General features: G+C 37.3%; 1 protein-coding gene across 5 annotated transcripts in view; it reads left to right on the forward strand.

Moving 5' to 3' along the window:
• FAM13B (family with sequence similarity 13 member B) overlaps nt 1-24,725 on the forward strand; it is a 51,195-nt gene that overhangs the window by 9,075 nt on the left and 17,395 nt on the right. For 4 of the 5 annotated variants that reach the window (XM_080398464.1, XM_080398468.1, XM_080398465.1 and 1 more), the window contains exons 2-11: nt 2,103-2,269; nt 3,264-3,455; nt 3,912-4,124; nt 8,001-8,178; nt 8,789-8,933; nt 11,534-11,691; nt 18,169-18,210; nt 19,221-19,376; nt 21,344-21,479; nt 21,722-21,745. In XM_080398464.1, the coding sequence (XP_080254590.1) occupies nt 3,299-3,455; nt 3,912-4,124; nt 8,001-8,178; nt 8,789-8,933; nt 11,534-11,691; nt 18,169-18,210; nt 19,221-19,376; nt 21,344-21,479; nt 21,722-21,745 (1,209 nt within the window). In that variant the 5' untranslated portion in view covers nt 2,103-2,269; nt 3,264-3,298. Of the gene's footprint in view, nt 1-2,102; nt 2,270-3,263; nt 3,456-3,911; nt 4,125-8,000; nt 8,179-8,788; nt 8,934-11,533; nt 11,692-18,168; nt 18,211-19,220; nt 19,377-21,343; nt 21,501-21,721; nt 21,746-24,725 lie in introns of all 5 variants that reach the window. The other variant, XM_080398466.1, reaches the window with a different exon arrangement.

Here is a 24,725-nt window from a genome sequence, read left to right on the forward strand (position 1 = left end):
TTTTTCATGTGCCCTGAATGAAATTGATATTCAGGTAGCCTGTTTGTCTGCAGCACCTGATAAAAATGTTATGCTTTTATGTCAGCTAAGCTGGAAGTTATCTTTGCTAAGAAAGCTGGACCTCAATTGCTCATTTGGTGCTGAATTATAAAGAAGTGGTTGCTTCTAATTTGCTCTTTTTATTAGGTGATGTTTGTTTGTTTGTTTTAGCTAGGCAGCCTGAAGCATTGTGGCAGATCCAGCAAAGATTTTTTTTTTTCCCAGCTGCCATTAACCCCACAACTGGCTAACATGAGTCTTGCTGGTTTATTGTGGATAGGTTGACTTCGATAAACTTGCAAAAATAGACTTTGTGCATCTTCATATTTCAAAAGTTGCATGATATATTGGGATTGATTGAAATCTGCTTGCATGCAAAGATTATGTTGACTGTCACTGAATATACCATAATAATAAGAAAAATGGCTGGGCAGTGTCTTCATAAATTGTAGGACTCGTGAATTGCAGCTGCTTCACTGTTGAAATCTGACAGGATCTTTTAGTAACCCAGAATACACAATGACAGATTTGAACATGATTGGTTAAAAAAAAAAAAAAAAAGTAAAGTCTGTTGACTGGATATAACCCTTCATTTTCTATTGTCACCTCACCTGGAGTCCTGATCTCAGACCAGGATCCAGTTGTGAGACACATAACAGATTTACAACCTTTGTGTGATACAAGCAATAGAAAGATGACAAAGAACTGAAAGAAATATTGGTCAGTATTGCTTATATCAATAGGAAAATACAGAAAAAACTTTTGGGCCTGAAATATTTTTTTCTCTAGGCATCAATGCAAGAAAGTTTTGAGGAGGATGAAGCAATCTTGTATAGAGCTTATGGCCAGCTCCCTAAACACGTGGGTGCAGTTTTGGGGAGGATTAGGAGCAGGAAGATGTTATTTATTCAAACAATTGGAAGGAATCTGCATTCCTGATGTCATAGGCTAATGAATGGACTGGCATTTTGGTACTGAGAGTACTAACTTGTCAGACCTTTGGAAGCGAAGATGAAGTGGATTTCATCTGATGTGGAATAGAAGCAAGAGCCAATGGGGCAACAAAGAGAGGGAAGGTACTTTTCTCAAGTCTGCCAGCTGAATTCTCATATTGATCTCAAATTGTGAAGCAGAAGGTTTCGGTATGTGTACTTTAAAGCCAAGGAAAGCCTTTTTATTGTCTAGTTTTGGTGATCTGTGTTATGTTTGTGTGTGTATGTTGCAAGTTAGTTTTGCCCAGTTACAGTTGCTTGAGTTTAATTAGAACATGTAATGGATGAGATCAAGGGACTTGATGTCCCTTTGACTGTATCTGGACGTGAAATCAGCTCCATTGTGTCATGAAGCTGCAATTTAAATTTTTAATACCACAGAAAACCAAAATGGGTATTGCTGTGGTTTGTAGCTCTTTTGAGAGCTGACAACATGAAAAATGTCCAGATAGTTGGAATTCTAAAAGGTGTAAAAAATGTGGGTGGTTCTAGGGAATCTGACTGGGAGGAAGTTGCCTCCTGTATCGAGATCTGATGATTACATCGACTTTGAACTGGCAGTTAGGACACATAATCAACTTTCTAGAAAAGCTGATCTGTACCACTGAAAGCTGGTTGACTCTCTCATGTTCTGTAGTTAGGACTTAGGTTTTGGTCGTGCCATTTAACAATGATGTGTTAAACCAATGTGTGAGACCCTTCTAAAAATTGTATAGCCATTAAACGTTTTAGTATGGTAGATACTATAAAACACTTCTGTCTAACCCACTTAGCCCTTTGATTCTTTGGAAGAAGAATGAATGAGTCTGAAAATTACTTTGTAATTGTTAAGGCTTAGATGTCCCGCAGTAACTTTTACTTTGTTTGGTTAACTCCTAAGTGAAAAAGGGGATTTACTTTTTTTGCGTGCTCCCCCATGAGCCATGCTAATGCGGTCTTTTTGCTTGCTTGTTCAAAACAAGAAACTGATGATTTGACAAGGAGAATTCCTCAGATGTGATGTGTAGACTTGTGACTGAGTTTACAACTGTTGAAAACTTTATGGTCTAATAATACTTTTCTTATTTTTAGATTAACTGCTGAAGTACTGATCGAGTTCTGCTATTCTTCAATGAGGAACTACAGGCTGATCTTTTGCCATAATCTTAAACAACCATAAATGACAAAAGTATGCTTGGTCAGTGAGGGCAGCTGGCGCAGAAAACGTTTTTCAAACTCGGCTGTTTAAGTACTCTGAGGTAGGTTTTTTTAAACTACTTTACTTGGGCTATAAAAAAAAAAAAAAAAAAGGAAGTATGGATTTCAGTATGTCTAATCTATTAGAACTTATCAATTCATTAGTAAACAGAGAATTAAGTTTGGTTGCAGTGCTTTCACTACCAGTATGTATTTCATGTTCTATGTGCCATCCTGTGTGAAAGCGATTGCTTGCATTTAAGCAAGTATGTTTTCTTTTTTTATTATTTTTATCTTGAAGCGACAGTTTCTTCTTTGCTGGAAGAAATATTTTGGTTTTGACAGGATAACAGTTTAACTGAGTGACGTACACTGCCTTTGGTAATACCTTTGTTATCTACCGAGATCCTTTATCAAGCAAAGACTTGCAAGTAAAGCTTGATCTCCTGCATGATAGGAAGATGGTATCACCGAGCATCTAGAAACTAGTTTTGGGGGTTTTATGTTTAGTAAAATTTTTAATTTGATGCAGGTGTTGAAAGCTTTATTGTGTAAACCAGAAACTGCCAAATATAGTAGAAGTTGATTGCAGTGCAATTGCATATCACAAAATACTTAATCATTTCATGTAACTAAAACTTGGGCTTTTGGCTTGGTATGATCCACTAGTTTCATTTCCTCTCGAGAGGCTTTTGTGTTGAATTTTCAAAGCCTGACTGATAAATACTGTCAGAAAATGTACTGAAGAATCTAGTTCTTCCACTGTACCTTAGAACTTAAATAACAATGTTGTAACTAGAATTTTCTGAATTTCCTTTGCTGCTATATATGTTCTTCTCAGTCCTCTGTTGAGGATTGAACAGAATACCTTGGTAATTGTAATTTATCTAGTTAGCTGTATTTGGAGTCATTACAGAATTGTTAAGTCAGTGAACTAATTAAGAGAAACTGGAGAGTATTTGCGTTAGGTAATTAAAATGCATTGTGTTACAGAACAATATATTCAACAGCATAAACTGAAATACACTTTTTGTTTTAATTCCTCTTACTTGACAGAAAAGACAGCTTTGATTTTTTGGCTGCAAAAAGATATGAGGAAGAGCTCCTCCCCTTCCTTGAGTAACTGCAACTCTGTTCTTGCTAACAAAATATTTGGAATTCCACTTGATGAGCTGCAGCAAGAAGGGCAACCAGACAATGAGGTTCCATTCATAGTCCGCCATGTTGTGGACTATATTGAGGAACATGGTATGTATTGTCTTACTGTACTTTAAATACTATATTTAACTGGGTTTTTTACAGAATAAATTGTGGTTTTTGGAGAGTACTCGTTTTCTGAAGTTACTTATATTTAATTGGATGTGATTTTGTTGGGGATTTTTTTTGGTGATGCATGCTTCTTTGCTCCTTCTGTTATGTTTGATTGTCACTTTTCTAGTTACCACTAATACAGTCAGCTCAGCAGGGTACTTTATAGGAAATGGTGTGTTTTAGGTACTTACTAACATTTACTTTATTATTGTATTGTTAGCTGGGCCTAAGAATGTGTTTGCTGGGAAAAGGACTGCTGGAAGTCTTGCAAAACTATTGTCCAGAAAGTGTTCCATTTAGTGTGTGAATTGTGCCTATCTGATTATCAGTATTCTGATATATTTGTCCATAGTAGATCTACAAGTTTGTTTCTGCAACTTCTTTCTAACTCAGGGGGTCTGGAACAAGAAGGACTTTTTCAAGTCAATGGGAATGCTGAGACAGTGGAGTGGCTTCGGCAGCGATATGATAATGGAGAAGATGTGGATCTGGTTAAAGAAGCAGATGTACCCTCAGCTATTAGCCTTCTTAGATTTTTTCTTCAAGAACTTCCAGAGCCAGTTATCCCAGGCAGTTTGCACATACATTTGATGCAACTTTCTCAAGGTAAGAATTATTTTTTGATTCTGTATGTTTATTATTTTAAGAGTATTAAATAGAGAGTGTAGTGACACTAGAGTGTCTTTGTTCTGTGTAATAACGTGGATACCAGGAGGCATTCAAATATACTTTGTCTTAGCGCAACCCCCAGATAAATAGGTCTTTTTTTAGTAAACTCAGTCTGGGTTCAAAGACACAGTTTATCCTTCATGCAGGAAAACAGTGAAGCTGCCACATGTCATGCTTATTGGTCCTGAATATTCCATGTTCTTGTATGTGAATACTGGGACACTGGTCAAAGCCACTGAAATCAAAGTTGTTTGACAATTTCCCCCACTGATGCTTTAAAAGTGCTAGGGAATGCATTTATCTGTTTTTCTCTTACTGCCTCTGAATCTCACTTACTCTGCCTATGCTTTCATGGAACTTAAAGCTTTTGTATACTAGAGAAGAGATTGCAAACCCTATTCTCATGTGATATTTGCTTTCCCACTGTGGAGATTTTTTTTCTATTTAAAATTCATTTGTAGGAGGAAAAAAAACCACCTGTCACCAGCATATTGTTGTTGCTAAGTGTGTTTCTTTATATAGTGCAAAACCTTGCCCTTTCAAATTGATACCCATATGCTGGCACAGTATTTTCTTTACATAGTCCCAACTTGTCTATCTGTATCCACTCTCCTGGGTCATTTGGCCTCTGCTGTGTTGAGTGGTGTTGGTCTTGATACATAACTTGACGTAAAAACGCTTGTCTTGCAGCACTACATTACTAAACGCCCTCAAAGGGTACGTTGATGTTTGAGCTCCGCTCCGTATGACATAACTGAGGATTTTGCTGGTTGTCACTCTGCAGGGCTGTTGCTCGTGTTCCTGTGTTAGTTCGTACTTCAAGTGCTGGGCTTGTTTTGCTTTGTAAGGTGCACATTTTTGTTTGATTTAATTTACTGTTGAGTTTATTTCTGATAAGAACTTGATAGCACTTGAGATAGTCCTGTTTGTTCAGAGTGGGAACTGGTTTGTAGGATGAGTGAGTATAGCTTAGCTTTCATATGCTGTTCTGCTGTTATTTACCAAGTGCTAAACTGGAGGGTCATCTACAGCAGTGTGAAGCTGCTTAGTTTTCCTCCCTTGGTAGCCCATATATCCTGAAACTTTGAATGTGGGGTGGTTATCTGGGTAGCTGGTGAGCAGAGGCTGAACACTGATGTGTGAGGTGCTAAATAATCTTGTGCTGGAAATAATTTTTTGGAAGCTGCTGACCAGAGGCACTTGTTAACACTGAAGTTCTGTTTGTTTGTCCTGTGCAGCAATGAGAAACTGAGGTGGATAGGGAATTTCATCGGTGATACATCTGCTGTTTGGCTTGTGTTGCTAACATCACGGTTCATTGGACCGAAGGAGCTAGCAAACAGTTGTGGTTTTTTTGTTTTGTGTTTGGTTTTTTCTTCCTGGAAAAGATTAAGACAGTAATGCAGAATGCTGCTGGTTGCTCAGCTAGTACTGCTATACACCTTGATTTGCAATGTTCACTGTCAGGACTGGAAATGAGATTGAGGTATATTCACTTGGTGTGACAGTGCAATTCCCTTCTATGACTTGTAGAATATAGCAAGCAAATTGGTTTTTTTCCATCTTTGAATAGATGATGACTGTAGAAGAATTTACATATGGGTTGTTTTGGGGAAAAAGAGTTGTTCTTCAGCATGCTGTCTTTACTGTCTTTTTGAAAGTGTAAAATAAAGTGATTTCAGAAAGATTTAAAGTTATCTGTACCATGGAGATAAATACACATAATGTTTTAAACCAGTTTCCTTTGGCTTTTGGTATTTTGACTGTCTGATAGACATATCTTAGTTGGTTTCCAACTCATGGTTACAGCATGAGTTGCAATTTAGGCAGAGAAGTTGCTTACAGAAATGCAGAAGGTGGTAGTAGTTTTGGACCCATAAGGTATTTTCCCTCTTTAGCAGGCCTTCTGTATCGTTAGGTTAAGCGTAGTTCCCAAAACAACTTTGTTACACGACTAGGTGTGGCCTTTATACATCTTCTGAGGCTCCTTCTGTGCAGGCCTTAAGGGTGGTTCCTCAAGGGCACGTGCGTTTAGTACTTGGAAGTGTGATTTTGACACCAGTGTGCTAGGCCATGTGTCCCAGAAGTGTATATCCATTTTTTTGTTTGTTTTTACTGTCTACTGTCTTTTACTGTTAACTGTCAGAGGACTTCAGTTACAGGGACGAACATCCTCACTTTAGGTCTCTGGCTGTTTAGAACCTAAATTTTAGGATAGATTGGTTAGACAAAACATAGGTGTATGTGCTGTGTGGTCTTTACTATTACCTTTCTCTCTTGCTGTCTTTTGGAAAGTCTACTTTGTGAAAGCATTTTTAAAAGTTCTCTTTTGCTGTTCTGTTTTCTAAACACATTTCTAGAGTGAAAACGAACAATAATGCATTCATTTTACTGTGTTACCATGTTGACAAGTATTTTTCTGTGCCTGGTTACCTGTATTCAAATACTGCAGATGCTGACTGTGTCTGAGCAGGTTAAGTCCTGCACAGTTACTCTTTGGTATTACTGTACATACACAACGGGGAACTTAGCACTTTGATTTGATGTTAAGGACCGGGATGTATCATCCCCCCCATCTAGTGAGGCAAAGTGACTGCTCATCATCTCCAAACATCCTTGTCCCTTTCTTACTGATCTGAGAAGAGTTTCCAAATGGCTGAGAATGAAGGGGAGGCCTGTTAGTCTCAATTTTTCTCCCATTTTGCTTTCCTGAACTTTCTTTTACTTCGTATGGAATTTCTCTGTTAGATACAAACAATTGTAAACTCTTTGAACCTTGTTGCCTGTAACGCTCATAATGTAACAAATGAGCTTTACGGGTAGATATTTTGATGAAGGATATACAGTTAAATGTGCGGTGAGAATGAGGAAGTTTTATGGTGACCCTTTTTCAGGTCTGAAACTGAATCATCAAGCTAGAAGCTAAGTAGGTGTTAAGATGATTGCATTAAGATTCCTCGTATTCATCAGTTAAGAATTATAAAAGGAAGTAGAGTGTTGAGAATGGAATGCTTATAGGGTATGAAGTGTCAAAGTAGCTTGTCTGAAACAGAATTTAACTAGCTTGTAAGTTAGCTCACTATCTCTGGAGCTGTCGCTGGCTCTAGAGCTCTTCTGCAAAGCAGTTGTTCTCTTAACGGTGGTAAAATGAAAGGATGCGGAGGAGGTAGCCCTATAATCAGAAACTTGAGCGAGCATTAATTGGGGAAAATATGCTGAAAACTACTGATTGGACTTGCAGAGGAGAATATGGTGGAAATAATTGGTTTAGGTTATCAATTCCTGCTTCATGGAAGAAATTACGTGTATCGTTTAAAATCTGATGGTGCTGTGCTATGGAAGCAGGACTGTGGAGGGTTTTTTTGTTATGTTCCCTTGCCACTTCACCAACCCTCCAAACCTCTGGCACTGTTGAAGAAGAGTGATGGAACAGGGAAATGAGTTATCAGGCTCTCTTGGAAAGTTCAGAGAGGAAGAGCCTAATCCAGAGGCTGAAATGAGAGGATGAGGTGCTGGGGCAGATAGGTTGTTATGAAGTACTACCACTGTAAATACTCTTCAGATCTGTGAGCTGGATGTTTCAGTTTTTGGGTTTGGGGTGGGTTTTGTTGTCCTTTTTCCATGGAGAAGTTTAGTATGATAATCTCAGACTGAACAAACGCAAGTCGAATTCTGACATTTTAGGCTGCGGTCTGACCAAATTAGTTGTACTTCAGAAGTAATTGTTGCCAGACTCAAAAGGTTGACCAGTATCAAATGTGAAAAGCAGTTATTTTATTTCTGTGATTAAAATATTTTTATTAAATTTTTCAGATTATAATAATGAAGATGAATTTGGAAGAAAGTTGAGGTTCCTCTTGCAGCAGCTTCCACCTGTTAATTACAGTTTGTTAAAGTTTCTGTGTAAATTTTTAGCTAATGTAGCATCGCATCATGAAGAAATTTGGTCAGCAAGTTCTTTAGCTGCAGTCTTTGGCCCAGATGTTTTTCAGTAAGTTATCTATAAAAGTTCATGCAGTGTTTATGTGAATTTGACAGTGTACACCTGTAGTCTAAAGTCTTGCCTAGTCAATGAATAACAGCAGCAAGTACATGATAACGTTTTGGCAGTATCTTTTTCTGTGTCCCTTGTGTGCCCCCCACCCCAGTTTTGTCTTACCAGTTCTTGTTTGGATTTAAACAACAGTTTTTCTATGATCTATGGCATTAGAAACCGCTAATTTGAGTGTTGCATTATTGTAATTATACTGAGGTTAAAAATTTTTAGAGATAGTGTGTGATAATACTATTGGTAGTGAGAAAGCTGTTAAAGTACAAACGTATACTGCGGTTTTCTCTGTACAGGAAAGTACTTGAATTTTAAATATTCCTCAGGAAAAGTTAATTGACTAAATAGTTGTTACCTCATCACTTTTAAATATAAATGCATAAACTTTATAATGCAGTAGTGTAAAAGCATGCTTAAAGTTCTGTATGTTCAGAATGGGTTAGGGACAATGGCATGAAGTGTAGCCCTTAAGTTGTAGATAGAAGTCATTCACAGGAGTTCTTTGGGAAAACAGATTTACATTTTTAAACTAAAACAGCGTTGAAATCTTTAGCATTTACACAGATGTGGAGGATCTGAAAGAACAAGAAATAGTTAGCAGAATAATGGCGGGACTTCTGGAGAACTACTATGAATTCTTTGAAAATGAAGAGGAAGATTTTTCATCTACTAACGATTTAAGCTCAATAACTGAGCAGGTAAGAATACTTTACATGGCAATATGTTATCACTTATAAATGTGCATAGCAGATTCTTGTTTATGAAAGACATGTTGAAATACAATTTTCTTTAATGTGCCTTTTGGTAGTTTCTTGCAAACTGACAAAACCTGGCATTTCCTTAAATGCATTTCCTTAACAGGTATGCTTGTGAAATTGTTGCTTGGTAGTAAGTATAGCTTATGCTATGCATGGGAACTAAACCAACAGTGATATCCTGCCCAACGTAGACATTGGTATGCTATATAAACAGTATAGCTTTTTAATTACGTTTTTAGGAATGGAGAACTGTTTTTTAAGCGATTGCAGACCCACGCTGCCGTTGGTCTTGGTCAATGATATTTCTAGGTGTGTCTTAAAGAAACATGCAGGGTCTTGCACTCCACTTGATGATGTTATCAGTGGTGTTTCCCTATGCCAAAATTTTTCAGCAGTGTTCCTGATTCGAAGACTTCAAAATATCTTCTTGACGTTAGTGGGGAAAAGTGTTGAAATTGGAGAAACAAAGTTAAGTAGACTAGAAATTCTCTGGGTCGTAGTATTTAACTGCCAGGCTCGGCAGATTCACCTGTCCATGTGACTGATGGTATCCATTATCAGTCTTCTGCCTTTGCTCACAACAAATTTAACTTTGCAAAGTAAAATACAATGTCATGCTGGGATAAACAGAGATGGAGACTTGTTAGGGAAATGAAAGTGTGGTATTGTGATACAAACTTCTTCTGTTGGCAAATATTTTTAATTCTAACAAGTCGTGGTATATAAGTGATAATGCACAGAAGGAGCACTTTTTACATCATAAAAGCCAGGTTCATGGTTTGTTAATAAAATTTTGGCTCAGGCCCTTGGTCAGAAATATGGGAAGGTATAAAATGAATTTTCTCATATTCAGTTGGCTTAAGAAATTACATATTTTCTTTAAAGAGGAAAAAGGGTAAATAACCAGCGGTTACTAAGGAAGGTGACAAGAAATGCTGAATTTTTAAAGCCTGACTATCCCACGAACCCCTCCTTTATCAAGACAGGTAAGGCAAGTACTAGAGCAGCCAGTTGCTTCCTCTTCACTGCGGTAGACATGTCACCTGTTGGTCTGGTCTGCCAAGCGTGGGCAGCAAGGTCTGGATTGAGCAGCTTCTCCTCTGCTGGCTCTTGTAGTGGAGTGCTGCAGCTTTGCGATGTTTGCTGTCTCTAGCTCTTTGCAGAAATATGTCTAGCGCTGAGAACCAGCCCTGCTGCATGCAGGAAGCTGTTAAATAAAGCTGAGCTGTAATTTCTGCAACCGGAGGCTGAGGGCTGTCGCCGGAGGCTGGGATGACTGCTCTGCTCTTTAAAATGTTGGTTGGTCTGCGCTCTCAGGCTTTGAAATTACTGACTTGTCTGTGGGTTATTGTACGTGTTGGCAAAAGGGTTTCCCAAGCACAACTCTGTTTGGTGTGTGGTTTTGGGTTTTCCCTATGTCTGAGGCCTGATGGGGTGTCCCTTTAATTTCGTGGTGTCTCCACCAGATGTCAACAGTGCACTGCCGTTGGGTGCTGCTCCCTCCGGGAGGGTGCGGAGCAGGGGGCAGAAGGGCTGCTGTCCCCTCCGGCTGCAGCCTCACGGCTGTGTGCGGGTGGGCTTGTCCCTGGTTCACTGGCACGTCCTCTTGCAGTTACAGAGGAAAGCCAAGGATAAATACGTTTCTTGCCCTGTATGTAGTACCATAGAACACATTACACTGCTTTTAAAAATAAACAAACGCCTCCTTTCTGCTTTTGGTGTAGTCTTAAACTTCCAAACTTTCGATTTTTTCTGATTACAGTGGTTTTATTTCACAGTCATGTGGCAGATATTACAAAGCATATTTTCTTGAGGCAGCTTCCACTACTTTCATTTTTGAGTTTGCAAGTTTGGGCGATCAGTAATCAATTGCAGAGGGGCTTTGTGAGTTGAATAAGATCACTTTGTGGTGTTTATCTTTTTATGTTTTAGACATAGTTGCTTTTTAAAAAATGAAGGTGGCTGTATTGAGTTGTCAGTTGGATATTGTTTCACTTTTAAAATTGGCTATATCTTACTGCTTCAGTAAAAACATCTGTGTTTGGAAACCAAAATAGACATGAAGCTTCACAGAAACTTCTCATTACACTTACACTTGCCTTTATAAGCCTGGATTTACTTTAAAGTTTAGATTTTTAGACTCCTATGTTGCCTTCCATAGAAGGATTTGAAAATGCTTCCTGTGTATGAATAAGGCTACCTATGGAATAGAGGAGAGCTGTCTGTCTCTGTTTTACATGTAGAAGAGGAAAGGTTCTGTGCTTCATGACTTAGTGGGCTTCTGTTTCTAGATTCTGCTTGTGTTCATTTATTGCATCGAAGATGCTTCTCCAGTTTTTGTCCAATGTTTCAAAAGCTTTTTAATGGTGTGGAATGTATGGTTTTACATAAAATCAAGTCTAGCATGCCTGTCTTCTCTAAAACTGAAAAATGTTTTCCTCTTACAGGTATCTTGGTTTTATACCTTTCATGGTCTTTTAATTCCCTAGACTTCTTAAAATAACTTTTCAAGCCATTAACTGTGATTAAATCTTTTTTAGATCAATGATCTCTTGGAAGAGGAGGAAGATGTAAAGCTTGAGCAGTCTGAAGAACTTCCAGAAGATGGCACAGAGAAACCTGTTGAAAGGCCAGCTGTGGTGCATCTAGATATGACAGGGAGTCTCTCGGATTCCAGGAGCGTTACGGCATCAACAAGGTAACTTCTTTCTGCCTTGGAGCTTAGATTTAAAGTTTGGAATGTAGTTTGTTCTGGCTGAGAGAGGCGGGCTGTCAGGCTTTTGAGGTAAGTGGTGGTGTCTACAAACTGAAGCTTTAGAAGTAGGTGCAGTTCTTGTAGTAGTAAAATATGGGATAAAATAATCGTTTCCAAATTCAGCAAAGGAATGCCTGTAGAACTCGGGTTTGATTAGCTGTGGTACTTTATGCAGAAAAAGGGCATATTTTAGTGAAACTGTGAGGTGGTATTTAAATAGTCAATTTTGTAGCAGAAGTATGAAAAGAATCTGAATATTGGTAGATATTTTTATCCATTCTGTACCATCTTTCTACCACTCCCTCTCAGTGCCCTAGCACTATTTCTTTTCATGTGTTAGTGAGATGTGTCTGTACATGACCCTAATTAATTTCTAAACCTGTGAGAATTCTGTTGTCCAGGATGTTTTTATCCTTAGTTTGGTTAGATGTAAAACGAGGAAAGTACTTTCTTTTTTCACTAGAGTACAGTGGAACATTTCATGAACAAGTGTAATGAAGACTCTGTAAATGTGGTAACTTCCTGAAAATATGCTAGAGAGAAAACACCAGGGATGAAGAGGAACTATGTATGATGGAAAGGACGGTGGAAAGCAAGTGGGATAATATTGACCATTAATGATTTTTGGTTTGATTTTGAGGTTCTAAAAAGGCTTTTAGTAGGAGCAACGTGGAGGAAATTTTGAGCACTTTAAAGATGACATTTTGTAAGGTTGAAGTTTAATTTAACTGCATTTTAGTAAAAAGATAGTATAAAAATGCATAGAAAGGTCAAGGTCTTGCGTTGTCCAAACAGGTGTAAAGGCTGCTGAAGCTGGACGGACCTGTGTTACCTTCCTAAGAGCCAGACTCTGTAGCGGGATCTGTTTGGATGGGCTCTGCTGGTAGAGAGCTTTGAGCTGGTTTGGAAGTTGCAAAGTGTAGTACAGACAGGATATTGTAGTGGGAGTCAGCTTTTAATTAAGACCAGTCCTCATAAAGGAGATGCATAAACTTAAAATTGTACTTCCATTTGAGAGCTTATTTGCGCTTGCTTCTAATACACAGGTTTATGTTTTCTTGCTTGTAGTGCACAAGTTTTTATTTTTAAGTTTGCTTTACTTGTACTTTGAGTTTACATTTTACGCACGGAGAATTTTACTTTTTCCCCTCTGCTGCATGTGTTTGGCATGGGCATTGCATGTAAGAACTTGTAGGGAGGGGTGAGGAAGAATCTATAATAAAAGTGTGACTAAAAGCAGAAGAACCGCAGGGAAAATCACAAGTTTACTGCCTAAGACTGAGTGGTCTCAAGAATGTGGATTTCGGGTTGAAATCTGTTCAGCTGCTTGGCTGCACCCTTCCTTCTACTTCATTGAAAGAATTTGTAAAATATAAAACGATGCGAGAAACATGATTCTGTTTTGTAATTTAAATTATATTTTAATAGTTAATTATCCTTGTCAGCAATATGGCTGTTTGAGTTAAAAAAAAGTTGCTGCAATTTGAACTTCTATAAAAGCGCTTCTTCCAATTAAAGTTTTAAAGCAATTTAACTATTCACAAGTAATTTAGTTGCTTGTGGAATGTGTAAGCACAGCAGTAGTGACAAACTCAACATGTCTGAGAGTTTAAATTTGATAGCCTGAAGAGAAGAACATTTTTACTCTATGTTTAGGGTTAATTAAAAATTAATAGGCATTAATTATGGTTGGCATTTTACATAATTTGCGGGGAAGGATAAGGAGGAATCCTGTAGAAGCAGAAAGAGAATTTTGCCTGTAAAACCAGAACTACTGCAGGAAACATCTACAAAAAAATTACAGTGAATGAAAAAATATGCTTTATTAAACTTTTAACCACTATAAATACTATAAATATTTTTCCAGATTTACTTTTATAGTATGCCTTTAAAAGCCTTTTTTTGTTTTAGTTTCTTGATGTAAAAAAAATTAAAAAAATAAAGAAGCAAATGTTAAAGTAGGCTTATTGGGATGTTTGTCTTGACATAGGGCCTGCGGCAGCTTATAAAGGAAAGAGAAGAAGCAGATCTTGATCATGATTCTTACAGTTCCTTAACCTGGAGTTCTGTTGCCACTTTGCAGTTGTCAGATTTTGGGGTGTATGTGTATCTGCATATTTTGGTCTCTTTGTGGAGAAAATGAAAAGAACACTGAAGTTGCATGTGCCGCCTGTTAAAGATTGGCTATTTTGATTCGTGCGATGGGCTGTATGACCTTCCTTCTAGTTATCTGGACTACCTTAAAATTTTGCTCACTACCTTTTTTCTTTACTTGTTCTGTTTATTCTTTTGGAAACTTATGACCTTCATGTGCTGCACGGTGTTAATTTGACTCTGAGTTAGAGAAGGATCTGGTGAGAATGTGGATAGTCATTAATGCAGATTGATTTAGTGACTGCTTGAAAATGGTATTTAAACCTGTTGAGTGATCTTTAAGCCCGTTACCCAATCAGGGAGCATTTGTTGCCCAGGAGTTGACATTTTGTGCATAGAGGAAACATCGTATTCTCTGTTATCAAAAGCTTTTTCACCACAGTTCTTTTGGTTTTGCTGTCCTGATGTTTGGAGAAAAGAAAAAACTGACTCAGCATTGCAGCTGACTCTTAAGATGTGCTGTTGAAATAATCACTTTAGAATCCTTCTCTGTCATTATTCCAAATTTTTCATCACTGTGCTTTGCCAAGCAGTATTTGCTTTACTTTTTGCAGTTACTCAAGCACTGTCAGTCAGTAGGCTAATATAAAAACTCATGGTGTGTTCTTTGGGCTTTTCAAAATTATTGTAAAAATATTAGATATGACAAATAGTAAGTTCTGTAAAGAGTTTGCCGTGTCTATATTAAATGCAGTGACAAGGGTGACATCCTCGCTGCTTTGTATGATATTTTAGTTCACCCTCTTTTGTTGTAATTAGCTCTGATCAGTGAGAGGCAATAATATTAACAGTAAAGTAAGACAAAATGCATGTATAATAAGGGCTGACCAAATATAACAACTGCCTGAATTGCTAGAAAATACGATACTGTTTGAGTTTAACGCTCTTTTTACAGTCTGAATACTTGTCCCTACTTCCATCCTAGAAGGTCTGTGAGCAATGTGTTAGGAAGGCTTTCAAGTGTTGATTGGGCAGCTTATTGTCAGGAGTGACCTCATGTTGCAGTCTATTTCTATTTAGACTGCAGGGTTTAGTGCAGCACTCCAGAAGTGCTGTCTGACAAGCAGCCGTTGGATCCCAGCAAGCAGCATGCATAACCAACAGCCAACATCACGCTTTGCTGCTTTTCAAATGAAGCATTTTTATCTGAAGTGCTCATTTGGGATAGCAAAAATAATCAGAATGGCCTGTAAAGTTCTGCTGCACAGGTAAATATATGAAAGAATAATGTTGCTTTGATATGATTGCAAATAAGACTTTTGAAACTTTGTGTGAGATTAAATATATATTTTGGAGATATAGTGAAATGAAATAATGTCACAACTGATTTTTTTTTTTTTTTTTTTAACAAGAAAAAAGAATTGGTGTGCAGTCAGTAAATTACCAAGAAAAACTTCGAAATGTTTTATCTCTAGTAATGTATTTCTCTATCTTAAGGTATGTTTTTACCGGGACTTTTTATGGGTCGGGAGACAGTGCAAAAGGTATTCTCAGGAGTGGGTTAGTATTATGAAACAAAGATGTTTACCTTTCTGTGTCTTGCTGTGTCATGCTGCGTTAAGGCTTTGTGTAGCTGTATAAATTACAGCTTTTAAAAAGTATCCTTGAACTGTGGTACATGGGTTCAGAAGTTGTAATTTTTTTTTGGCTCAGAGGGATTGACACATTTCTTTCAAAAAGTGCTTCATTGCTAAAGTGATTAGTTGAAGATGTAAGATATTCTTTACGTAGTAAGAGGATTCTTCAGGCTTTGCAATACTGCTGATTTATGCACGTCTTGTACTGAGTACCTCTAATGCATCTAAAGGTGTTTAATAAAAGCACTGGTGAACGATCCTGTGCCGGGGCTGAGGGTTACGCAGTAAGATGGAAAATTTTGTTGTGAACCATGTCTGAAATCTTCTGAATTCTTTGGAGATGAGTTTGGTTTTCCCCATGCTTGACACAGTTCCTCATTGTCTCAAGTGGTAGAATAAAAGGCTTCCAGGTCATCAGAGTTTCTTATAAATAGTATTTGTACTTGTGCCCTTGACTCAATTATTTTTGCTCTCTTTTACAATTAGAGTGTTGCAGTGTTGTGTGCTCCAGTTGCCCTTCCCCCTGATTTGTCCTAGGTGTGACTGTGTTTTAATAGTAAATCGATTTCCGTGTGTGTAATTAGGTGATAGTGTTTTTAGAACACAAGCATACCTTTTATAATGCAGCATTTGTGGAACTTGCAAAAATACTGCGGTTGGATACATAAAACTAAGGTTTTTGTTTTGAAATCTTACTGTTTTTTTGCTGAGGTTCTTACTCATGCTCCTCCTCTCATCTTGTTTGTGAAGCTGAACTTATTTAAAGTTTCGTGTCTTCATATCTTTTTTTATTTCAAGTTTTGTCAAAACAAAGTGTGTTTATCAGAAAACTTCCTTTGTACAAGTAGTAGCGCTATGCAGGACTCCTGTGCACAGAAATGTCAATGAAATGTAAATATCTTAAAGCTATAAACTTTTGCTTACCATTTCTTTTGTTTGAAAGAAGAAAACAAAATGCAAGCATGTTCACCCTCGGTTGTTTGATCCAGCAGCTTTCAAATTAGTGGCTACAAGATCGGTCTCCTACATCAGGTGTTTTAATTTCCCAAAGCTATGTGGCAATGTATGTTTTGAAATAGTAGTTTAGTGCTGCCTGTTCTGTCAAAGCATTTGGAATAATCTGCTTTGGTCTTTTACCTGGGCAAACAAACAAATCGTTAAATGAACTTGATTCAAAATCATGTTTACATTAAAACAAAACCCAAACCAACCAAACAAAAAAAGAAATAAACTTCTGTGAGCACCTTCTTGTTCAGTTGTTACATGGTGTTGTTTAAATACAGTGCAGTTTGCTGTTGGGCCATTACAAGTTGTCTAAGCCAAAAGGGCGCATAATAATTTTTAAATAAATACTTTAATTACTTTTCTTATCAGCTAGCATTTAATTGAAAGTTCTTTATTGCTTGTGTTTCATCTACTTAGACGAAGGAAAAATAGAAAGACTGCTTGAGGTGGTCTAATTATCTTACCTCTCTGGTGATGGAACTACTGATAAACTTGATAAGGTCTAACCAAGATATTTCTTGCTGTATTAAAACTATTCTTGGGTAAGCAGTGAGACTGACAACAGTCAGCGCAAGCAAGGCTGATAGCAGTCAAAACTATGTTGCAGAGGTAGTACCTGTTCAGTTATTTTCAGTTTGCTTTATGCATTCATGAAAATAATATTTAAAATCAACTTTGGCTGTCAACAGTGTTGTTGCATGGTAAAGAGTAGGCTTAAATTTTGTTTTTCAACTTTTTGATCTTAGTTTTTATGTAACGGGAAGGAAAAAGAATTTATTTGCCTCCGTCCCAGCCTCCTAGTCAAAGTGAAATTAGTATTTATTTTTTTCTGAATAAGATATCTTAAGTTGCAACTCACTACCATTTATAGTGGAGTTTTCTTATTTTATTTCATTCTTAGCATATGTACTGCCACCATCTAAAATTCAAGTGTTCTGTTTATAATGAAAGATTTTGATCGTGTTATTGGAAAACTGTAGAGGGACCACGTGCACATGTTAACTTGAAATTACTTGTGTTAGTTATGCTGATTTCTACCCTTCCACCCACTCAGGAGTTTAATATTCTAGGCTGAAGTGGTTTGTGTTAGGAGATTTCCAAATGCTTTACAAAGAGCTAGCTCATGTCTCAAAACCTCTGGAATGTACCTGCCTTGCACTTGAAATGTAGCTGTCCTTGGAGAGTGCTGCAGATCTGTTGAACGCTGCAGAATAGAATTATGCAACAGTCTGACAGGCAGGGAAGAACCTCTGTGAATTGCAACTGTGGAGGAAAGCAGAGTAATTTGGAATTTGCTTTAGGCAGCAAGGTTAAAATCTGCATTCTTAAGCAAGATGTCAGGAAATCTTTGGAGACTAAGTGATTAGTATTTCCCATGGGAAAGACTGTACATCTGAGAGCTTATAGTTTCATAATATACTGAGTACTGGCTCTTGAGAGACAGAAATCTGTATTGCTACTTCCACAACTTTCTGCCTTATGATGGCATTCTTTAAAATTTCTTCACCTAAATAATAAAGGGACTGCAAATCAGTATTTTCTTTACATAATTTATTCTGCTTCTATTAGTCGCATTACATGCAGTCGTTAAGTGTTTTCTAAGTTGTTTTCTGTTGACTGCAAGACTTTTTAGTGTGATGTTTTTGCTTTATGTTAACTTATTTCTTCTTCTTCTTTATTGCAGTGCTCATATCTCTCCCATAAGTATCTTGCCAGCCTCTGCAGAGTAAGTATAATGGAAATGTAAATTGTTTGATTTGCACTGTTGCTAGAACGTGCATAGAAGATGTCTTTTTTCAAGAAAAAGAAATGCAGTAGGTTTGGTGATTACAGATTTGAATGAACATATTCTAGTGTGAAGGATTTTACTTACGGCATTTAACACTAATGCAGGAAAAATGTTATGTCTGTCAGTGTTGCTCGCTGCAGAAGCATGGGAGCACAGTATGGTAGAATCTAGATTCCAAAACACTTTGGTTTTATACTTAGATGTATCATAGGTGTTTGACTTTAAAATTATGATAGCATTCACATTTTTAGCCCCACTTCTAGTTGATGATATTGAGTACAGATCAGTGAAATTGTGTGTACAAATGCAGCTGAAAAATAAACACACGATTCCAGAGTTAAAAATGGGGTAAAAGCATTTAAGATTCTTACAGGATGGTATTTTTGTAGGCCTAATTGCTAGTGAGCTGGCTAAGAAGCGCTGAACAGAGTAGTCTGTTTTTAAAGAATGCTGTTCTTTTCTTGATGTATCTTTGGGTGTATCCCGTGTCCTTGTTCATTGTCTCTGCTGACTGTTGGCTCTTGCATTTTAAGATTACAGCCCTGTTCAGAGGGTGTTACAGCCAGCCATGCTGAAGTGGTACCTGCTCCAGGGTTGACTTTGACCTGCTTTGGACATGGGAACTTATTGCCACATTAATATATTAGGCATTTATATTTTTTTTGTGTATAGTTATTAAAAAATATGTTAGTCATTGTAATGTGTTGATTACTCTTACATTACTGCTAATAGACTTCATAATACTTTCTGTAAATCTTACGAAATAAAAGATAGTAGGTACAGTAATTTCGACTGCCCTTTTGGGAAAGTTAGTTTCTTTTTGCCTTGAAGTACTTGTCATCAAAGATTCCTGGTGTGTGTAAAGTTTCCTGTTTCTGCCTTTCTGCATAGTTAATCAAAGCAGAAAGAGTTATTAATACGAATTCTCTGTCTTTTTCCCTTTTTAGCATTTTAGAAAGAACAATAAGAGCAGCTGTGGAACAGCATCTTTTCGACCTGCAGAGCAGCTTAGATAACGATCTTAAACATATACAGCAACACAGACTGGGCTGTAACAATGAAGCAAAAAATCCCAGTGGGGATGAGGAAGGATCTAACAACCAGTAAGATTTTTGTTGCAGCTGTGCTGAATTCTATAGGACTGTGTATCTTAACTCTTCCAAAACAAACTACCCCAATCCTCAACCCAACCCAAAAGTTAATGACTTCTGCTGTTAACTCCAATTTCTCTCCATATTTTAAACCAAATCAACTTCCATCAATTGCCAGTAATCAACAGCTCTTGAAGCAAGTATTGTAAATTGATCTTATAGCTAAAAATGTCATGAAGTATAACTGCTTCACTGCTGAATTCTGTGGAAGTAGCACAAGAACATAAATTTACTCAAGTTCTTTCATTCTTATCTGTTGTTGCTTGTGACATAATTTTACCATATGAAAGCTATTGTAGATGCTATTGCAGTTTCTTTACTCTATCTCTCCATGTCAGTATAGCTATTTTACTGCTCTGGCTTCTAGTGTCAACGAAACAGCTAAAAACAGATAGTGTGAGCACTGTGGGTCTATTTGCATAGTTTCAGCCTCATTTGATCAGCTTTTATAGTTACTGTAAATCTTGCCATGTTATTAGTGTAGCGATTGCCATGGCAGCATTGAGAAGCTGGTACATTTTGGTGCTTTATTAAATAGTTGTGACTAATACCTAAACTCCAAAAATGCATAGTTAACTAGGACTTCAGCACCTAAGTTCTTTTGTTGCTTCAGAGCCTGAAATACGTGAATTATTCAGAGACAGATGCTGTTTTCTAAGTTGTTCAATCTTTGCTGGCTTTAGCAGCCTTATGACGAAAGGTCAGACTAAAGTTAGCAGTTGATCATAAAAGTAATAATCATTGCTGGTAACGATCAATTAAAACTGAGTTTTAGTGTTAAAGATTTAATGTCTTTGAAGTAATTTTTAAGTAAGAGGGTAACTGTCTGAAAGACGTGTTGTAGCCAAATTCCTTCAGTTACAGACTAAGTGCTTTAAAGGCTGGCTGACTTCACAGAAGGGGAAGCTAAAAGTACCATCACTGCAGGTTTAAAACCAATATACTCTTCTGGCACAGCGGCTATTTCAAGGGCTTCTTCCTGATCATCGTTCCACTATGGATTAACTGTAATAGAGGATACATGATAGCATTCTTCAAAGAGGTCATCTGGGTCCTTTAAAGCAGTGCTGCCAGCAGATCATGCACAAGGCAAATACACAGTTAAATGAAGAAATAAAACATACAGTGATCCAGTGCAGATTTCTTAGAATTAATTTAAAGTAATTGACAGAATTGAGGAGAAAAAAAAAGAGTTAAAATATCAGTTTCCAAACCATCTTGTTTAGTGTCTATATATCTGATAGAGGAGGAGCAGGCTTTAAAGTAGCTTGGAATTCTTTGTGAGCGAGGAGAAGGAAGGTAGGTTGTGATGAATTACAGAATTGTGGTAACAGAGGTGGTGGCATGTAAAGAATGTATGGACAAATACGGTGTAAGCTAGTTTTAATCTGTTTGTACTGTTACAAGCCTTAAGCTGAAATCTAGGAAGATTAAACGTTGGAAATAATGGGATTTCTTACTGGAGAGGATGTGATACTAGCTATAAAACTACCTGGCTTCAATATTGAGAGGAGTGTAGCCACAGCAACTTCATTGAATTGTAGTAGTGTCAAGATGTCATTGCTTCTGGCTCTTCTGACTCAGCATAGTAAGTGTGGGGGGGGATGTATGCTTGACCATTAATACAAGAATCAAATAAATACATTTTAATATGTCTATCAGGTGCTGTTGTAGAAAACCTCAGAAGTATATATAAATGACATAAAAAATTAAATTTGCCTACAGGTGGTTGAAATTGCGGGTATTACTAGTATCTTTGGTCAGAATAATTTTGTTGAAGAAAAAACCCAAACACAAAACCCAAAGCCAAAACAACAAAACTTATGTTTGATATTGTTTAAGGAAAAATAGCATGGTGTTTATTTTTCTTCTAAAGGTGGAACAACTAGTTCCTGAAGTCTTTCTGTTCTTATCTTTAGGAATGATGTTATTGAAGATAATGACACTGGTAGCAGTGAGAATACAGGAGACTGCTCTGAAGTATTGGTTTGCAATGATTTAGGCAGTGAAACTATGAAGCATGATACTGTAACTGAGGAAGAAGAAAGTGTTCAGGTGAGAGGAAGAGCCTCCAGTGTATGAAAATTATAACTTTCTGTGACTTTAGCAAAGTGCTTTAGAGATCCAAGTTTTCCTGATGGTTCTGATGTAGCCTTACATGGTGCTGTCGCTCTGTGCCATTCATCTTGTCTTTTTTCTTGTCTTCTCTGCTGTGCATGTTTTGTAAATATGCACAGAGATATTTTTGTGCAGCTTGTCTGGACTCTGACTAATGTTTTTCTGTTGGTCTTTAACAGGTACCAGCCCTTCCTTCTGCTCAGGTAAGTCAGTGTATCAGCAAGCACAGCACTGGTTAGAACAGTATCTGTGTTAGTAAAGGCTTCCTGAGGAGCAGAAGGTCTAGAGCTGCGATTGGGACCTGTCACACATTTGCCTGTATCAAGAAGTGGTGGAAGTAGTAATTGCCTTGAGACTTTGCAGCCTCTTGACTGTGTTTGTAGTATGAAGGTGTGGTTTTGTAATTAGCTAATTACAGCCTTTTCTAGCTGTTTACAGTTTCTTCTGTGGTAGGCATAGATATCCTGTTCTTTTCAACATGTCTTCATCTCCTTTCTAGTTGAAAGAGGTTCTGTTACTTCTCCTTGGACCTCTTTGCTTAGGTATTTGACTTCTGCTGTGCTGATAGCTCACGTCCCTCCATACTGATGTGTACACTTAAAATTCTTACACTCGAGGTGTTAGCAAAAGCAAAAGGAAAGAAAATTAGACTTGTGACCTGCTGAAGAGGTTCAGCGCTTAATATTGCCATCCTGAAAAGTATCAGGATTGACCATCTGTATTCCAAAGCAGAAAAATCTGTCTGAAGTGCTGCATGAGCACATATTGTGATGTGAAGCTAACATGCTTGTAGAAAATAAAATAGTTGTGTTTTTCAAAAACTGTTTTGCTCAAAAAATGCAATGCTAATGGTACTTGAAGTTGCTGTTAAAGTTCAGAAAGCAACTGAAAACGTAAGCCAACAAAGCACAGGGTAGTCAGGTGTCGTAGATGTAATTTTGGCTTTGCTTTTTTATATTATGCCTGAATTGAACAGTTTCATGTTGCTAGAAGAAGCAAGTGCTGTGTACAGTTTGAATGGAAGCCCAGTATTGTATCAACCATAAAGGCTGAAATAATTGTTTACCCTGTACAGTAAATGTGCCTCAGCTTTGCTTTGAGCTGCAGATTATTAGATCTTCACATACAATCAAATGTGAAGGTTTGTAGTATGTATGGCCTGAATTTGTAATGATGGCTTGAACTGTACCAGCATTTTTTATTAGTGAGCAGATGTCAGTCTCTTGTTCAGGGTATCTTTATGCGATCAAGCAATGCTGTAAAATATGTGCTGACAAAAATGAAACCAAGTATAACAGTAATATGCAAGAGAATATAGTTTCTACCACTCCGTACGAAATAGCACATATGCAGCTGTCAAATAAGCACTTCTAATGAAAAATTCAGATCTGTAGTTACTTATTTATTTGGTAAAAGTTTTGTTGTCATAAATCTAAATGATGAATTCTGTGGGTAGAGAGATTTGCTATACATGTGTAGAGAACTTTCTGCAATAGCTTTTAGCTTCTTGCCTGTGCATCCATAAATCTTTCTGAGGGTTTCCTGAAAGATAACTAGATAAGCAAACCTATTGTTACTAGACTTAAATTAACTAGAAGAATTTAATGGGTCTGTGAACTTGAAAAGATAGAAATGGATGCCTTAGCATAGTGAAACTGAGTCTTGTCTGGAATCTGTGTTTTAATAAAAACAAAAATGTTGCTGCAGTGCTTTTCACTATTGTAATGTATGCTTCTCCTAGCCTTCTGTTTGCTTTCATGGATCCCAAATGACTCTTTTGACACTTAACAAGCCCATTTTTTTTTCAACAGATCCTGCTAAACTAGATTATTATTTAAGAATTGCATTCTGTAAATTAAAATTTCACAGAATGTATTGATTGTCCAAGTGCTTTCCTGATGCATTAGTGCCAAATCTTGTTGTAAAAAAAAATGATTAGATTATTTTCCTATGGTGCAAAATGCAAAAACATGGTACTGCAATTAGTATTCACCTGAATCGGATAAAATATCCTTTATGTTAGCAAGGACCCTGTTGAAAGTACAGGGTAGAGTTCTGTATTTCTGCTGTTAAGTCTTCCTGACTGGCTGTTGTAGATTATCTTTTATTTGTAGCAATTGTTCTAGGTTTTCAGTTTTTTGACAATGAAAGCCTTCAACAGAGAGCGAGTTTCTCATGTTAACTCCTAATACTTTACTTCCTCCTGAATTCCTAGTTAAAATACATGCTGAGCTTTAGAAATCAAAACTTGGAAAATATAAGTGGAGATGGAGAAACAAAAATTGCAGATTGGTGGCTTTTCAGTGCATTTTATGCAGTTTCAGTGGTTTCAAAGAACAGCTGAGTAACGTGAATTACACTTCTTACGAAGTATGTGCGCTTCAGAGTTCCAAGCATGTTACTGTGCTAGGAATATAAAGGGGAACATGATGCTTGGGAGCGCACAGTGATGCATAGATAGATGTGCTTTTGTTGCCATATCTGATGTCTTTCTTGGCCTTTTGTGCTTTTTGATACATTTTTGTCCATTGGTATCAGTGATAAGGTGGCATTCTGGGGTGAAGTTTCGGGTTTTTCAGTGTTAGTTTCTACCTTCGTAGAAACCATGCCATTTCAAATGTTGTTGGAGAGTTGGATCTTTAGGGGAGATGTTAAAGGGAGATGTTGGTTTACCTATATGAAAGGAGTTTTGAAGGGGCGTGTAGGGTTGTAGGAAACAAGATGTGCGTGTGAGCTCTCCTATAGGTCTGAAAGGGAAACATAAGCAGCTGTTTCTGCAACGACAGTAACTGTGACTATGCAAGACTTGCACAGCTCATTTCCAGGGTGGAAATTATCTGCTGGAGTATGAGGAATGACATGTAATTAAAAATTGTTTCCCTGAACTGGAATTTGACTTGAAGACTGAAATAATGTAAACAAAATAATGGAGCTTTGTCTGATAAGAGTGAATATTACTATCAGCAGTGTAAAACTGGCAACTGTTATGTATATTTGAACTCCCCAGGTAACTTTATTTTAGATTCAGACACTTTCAAGATCATTTGTGAGAACTTCTCAAAGTCTAAACCCAAACGCAATCTGTTATTTTAAAATGACATTTTATGTTTCAAATTTCTTACATTCCCCCAAGTAAGGCGCTTCTTGAAGAAATCAAGTACTGGGCTTTGGCATAAATACTTG

This window comes from Falco punctatus (assembly GCF_963210335.1).
Source record: "Falco punctatus genome assembly, chromosome: 8".
Lineage (NCBI taxonomy): Eukaryota > Metazoa > Chordata > Aves > Falconiformes > Falconidae > Falco > Falco punctatus.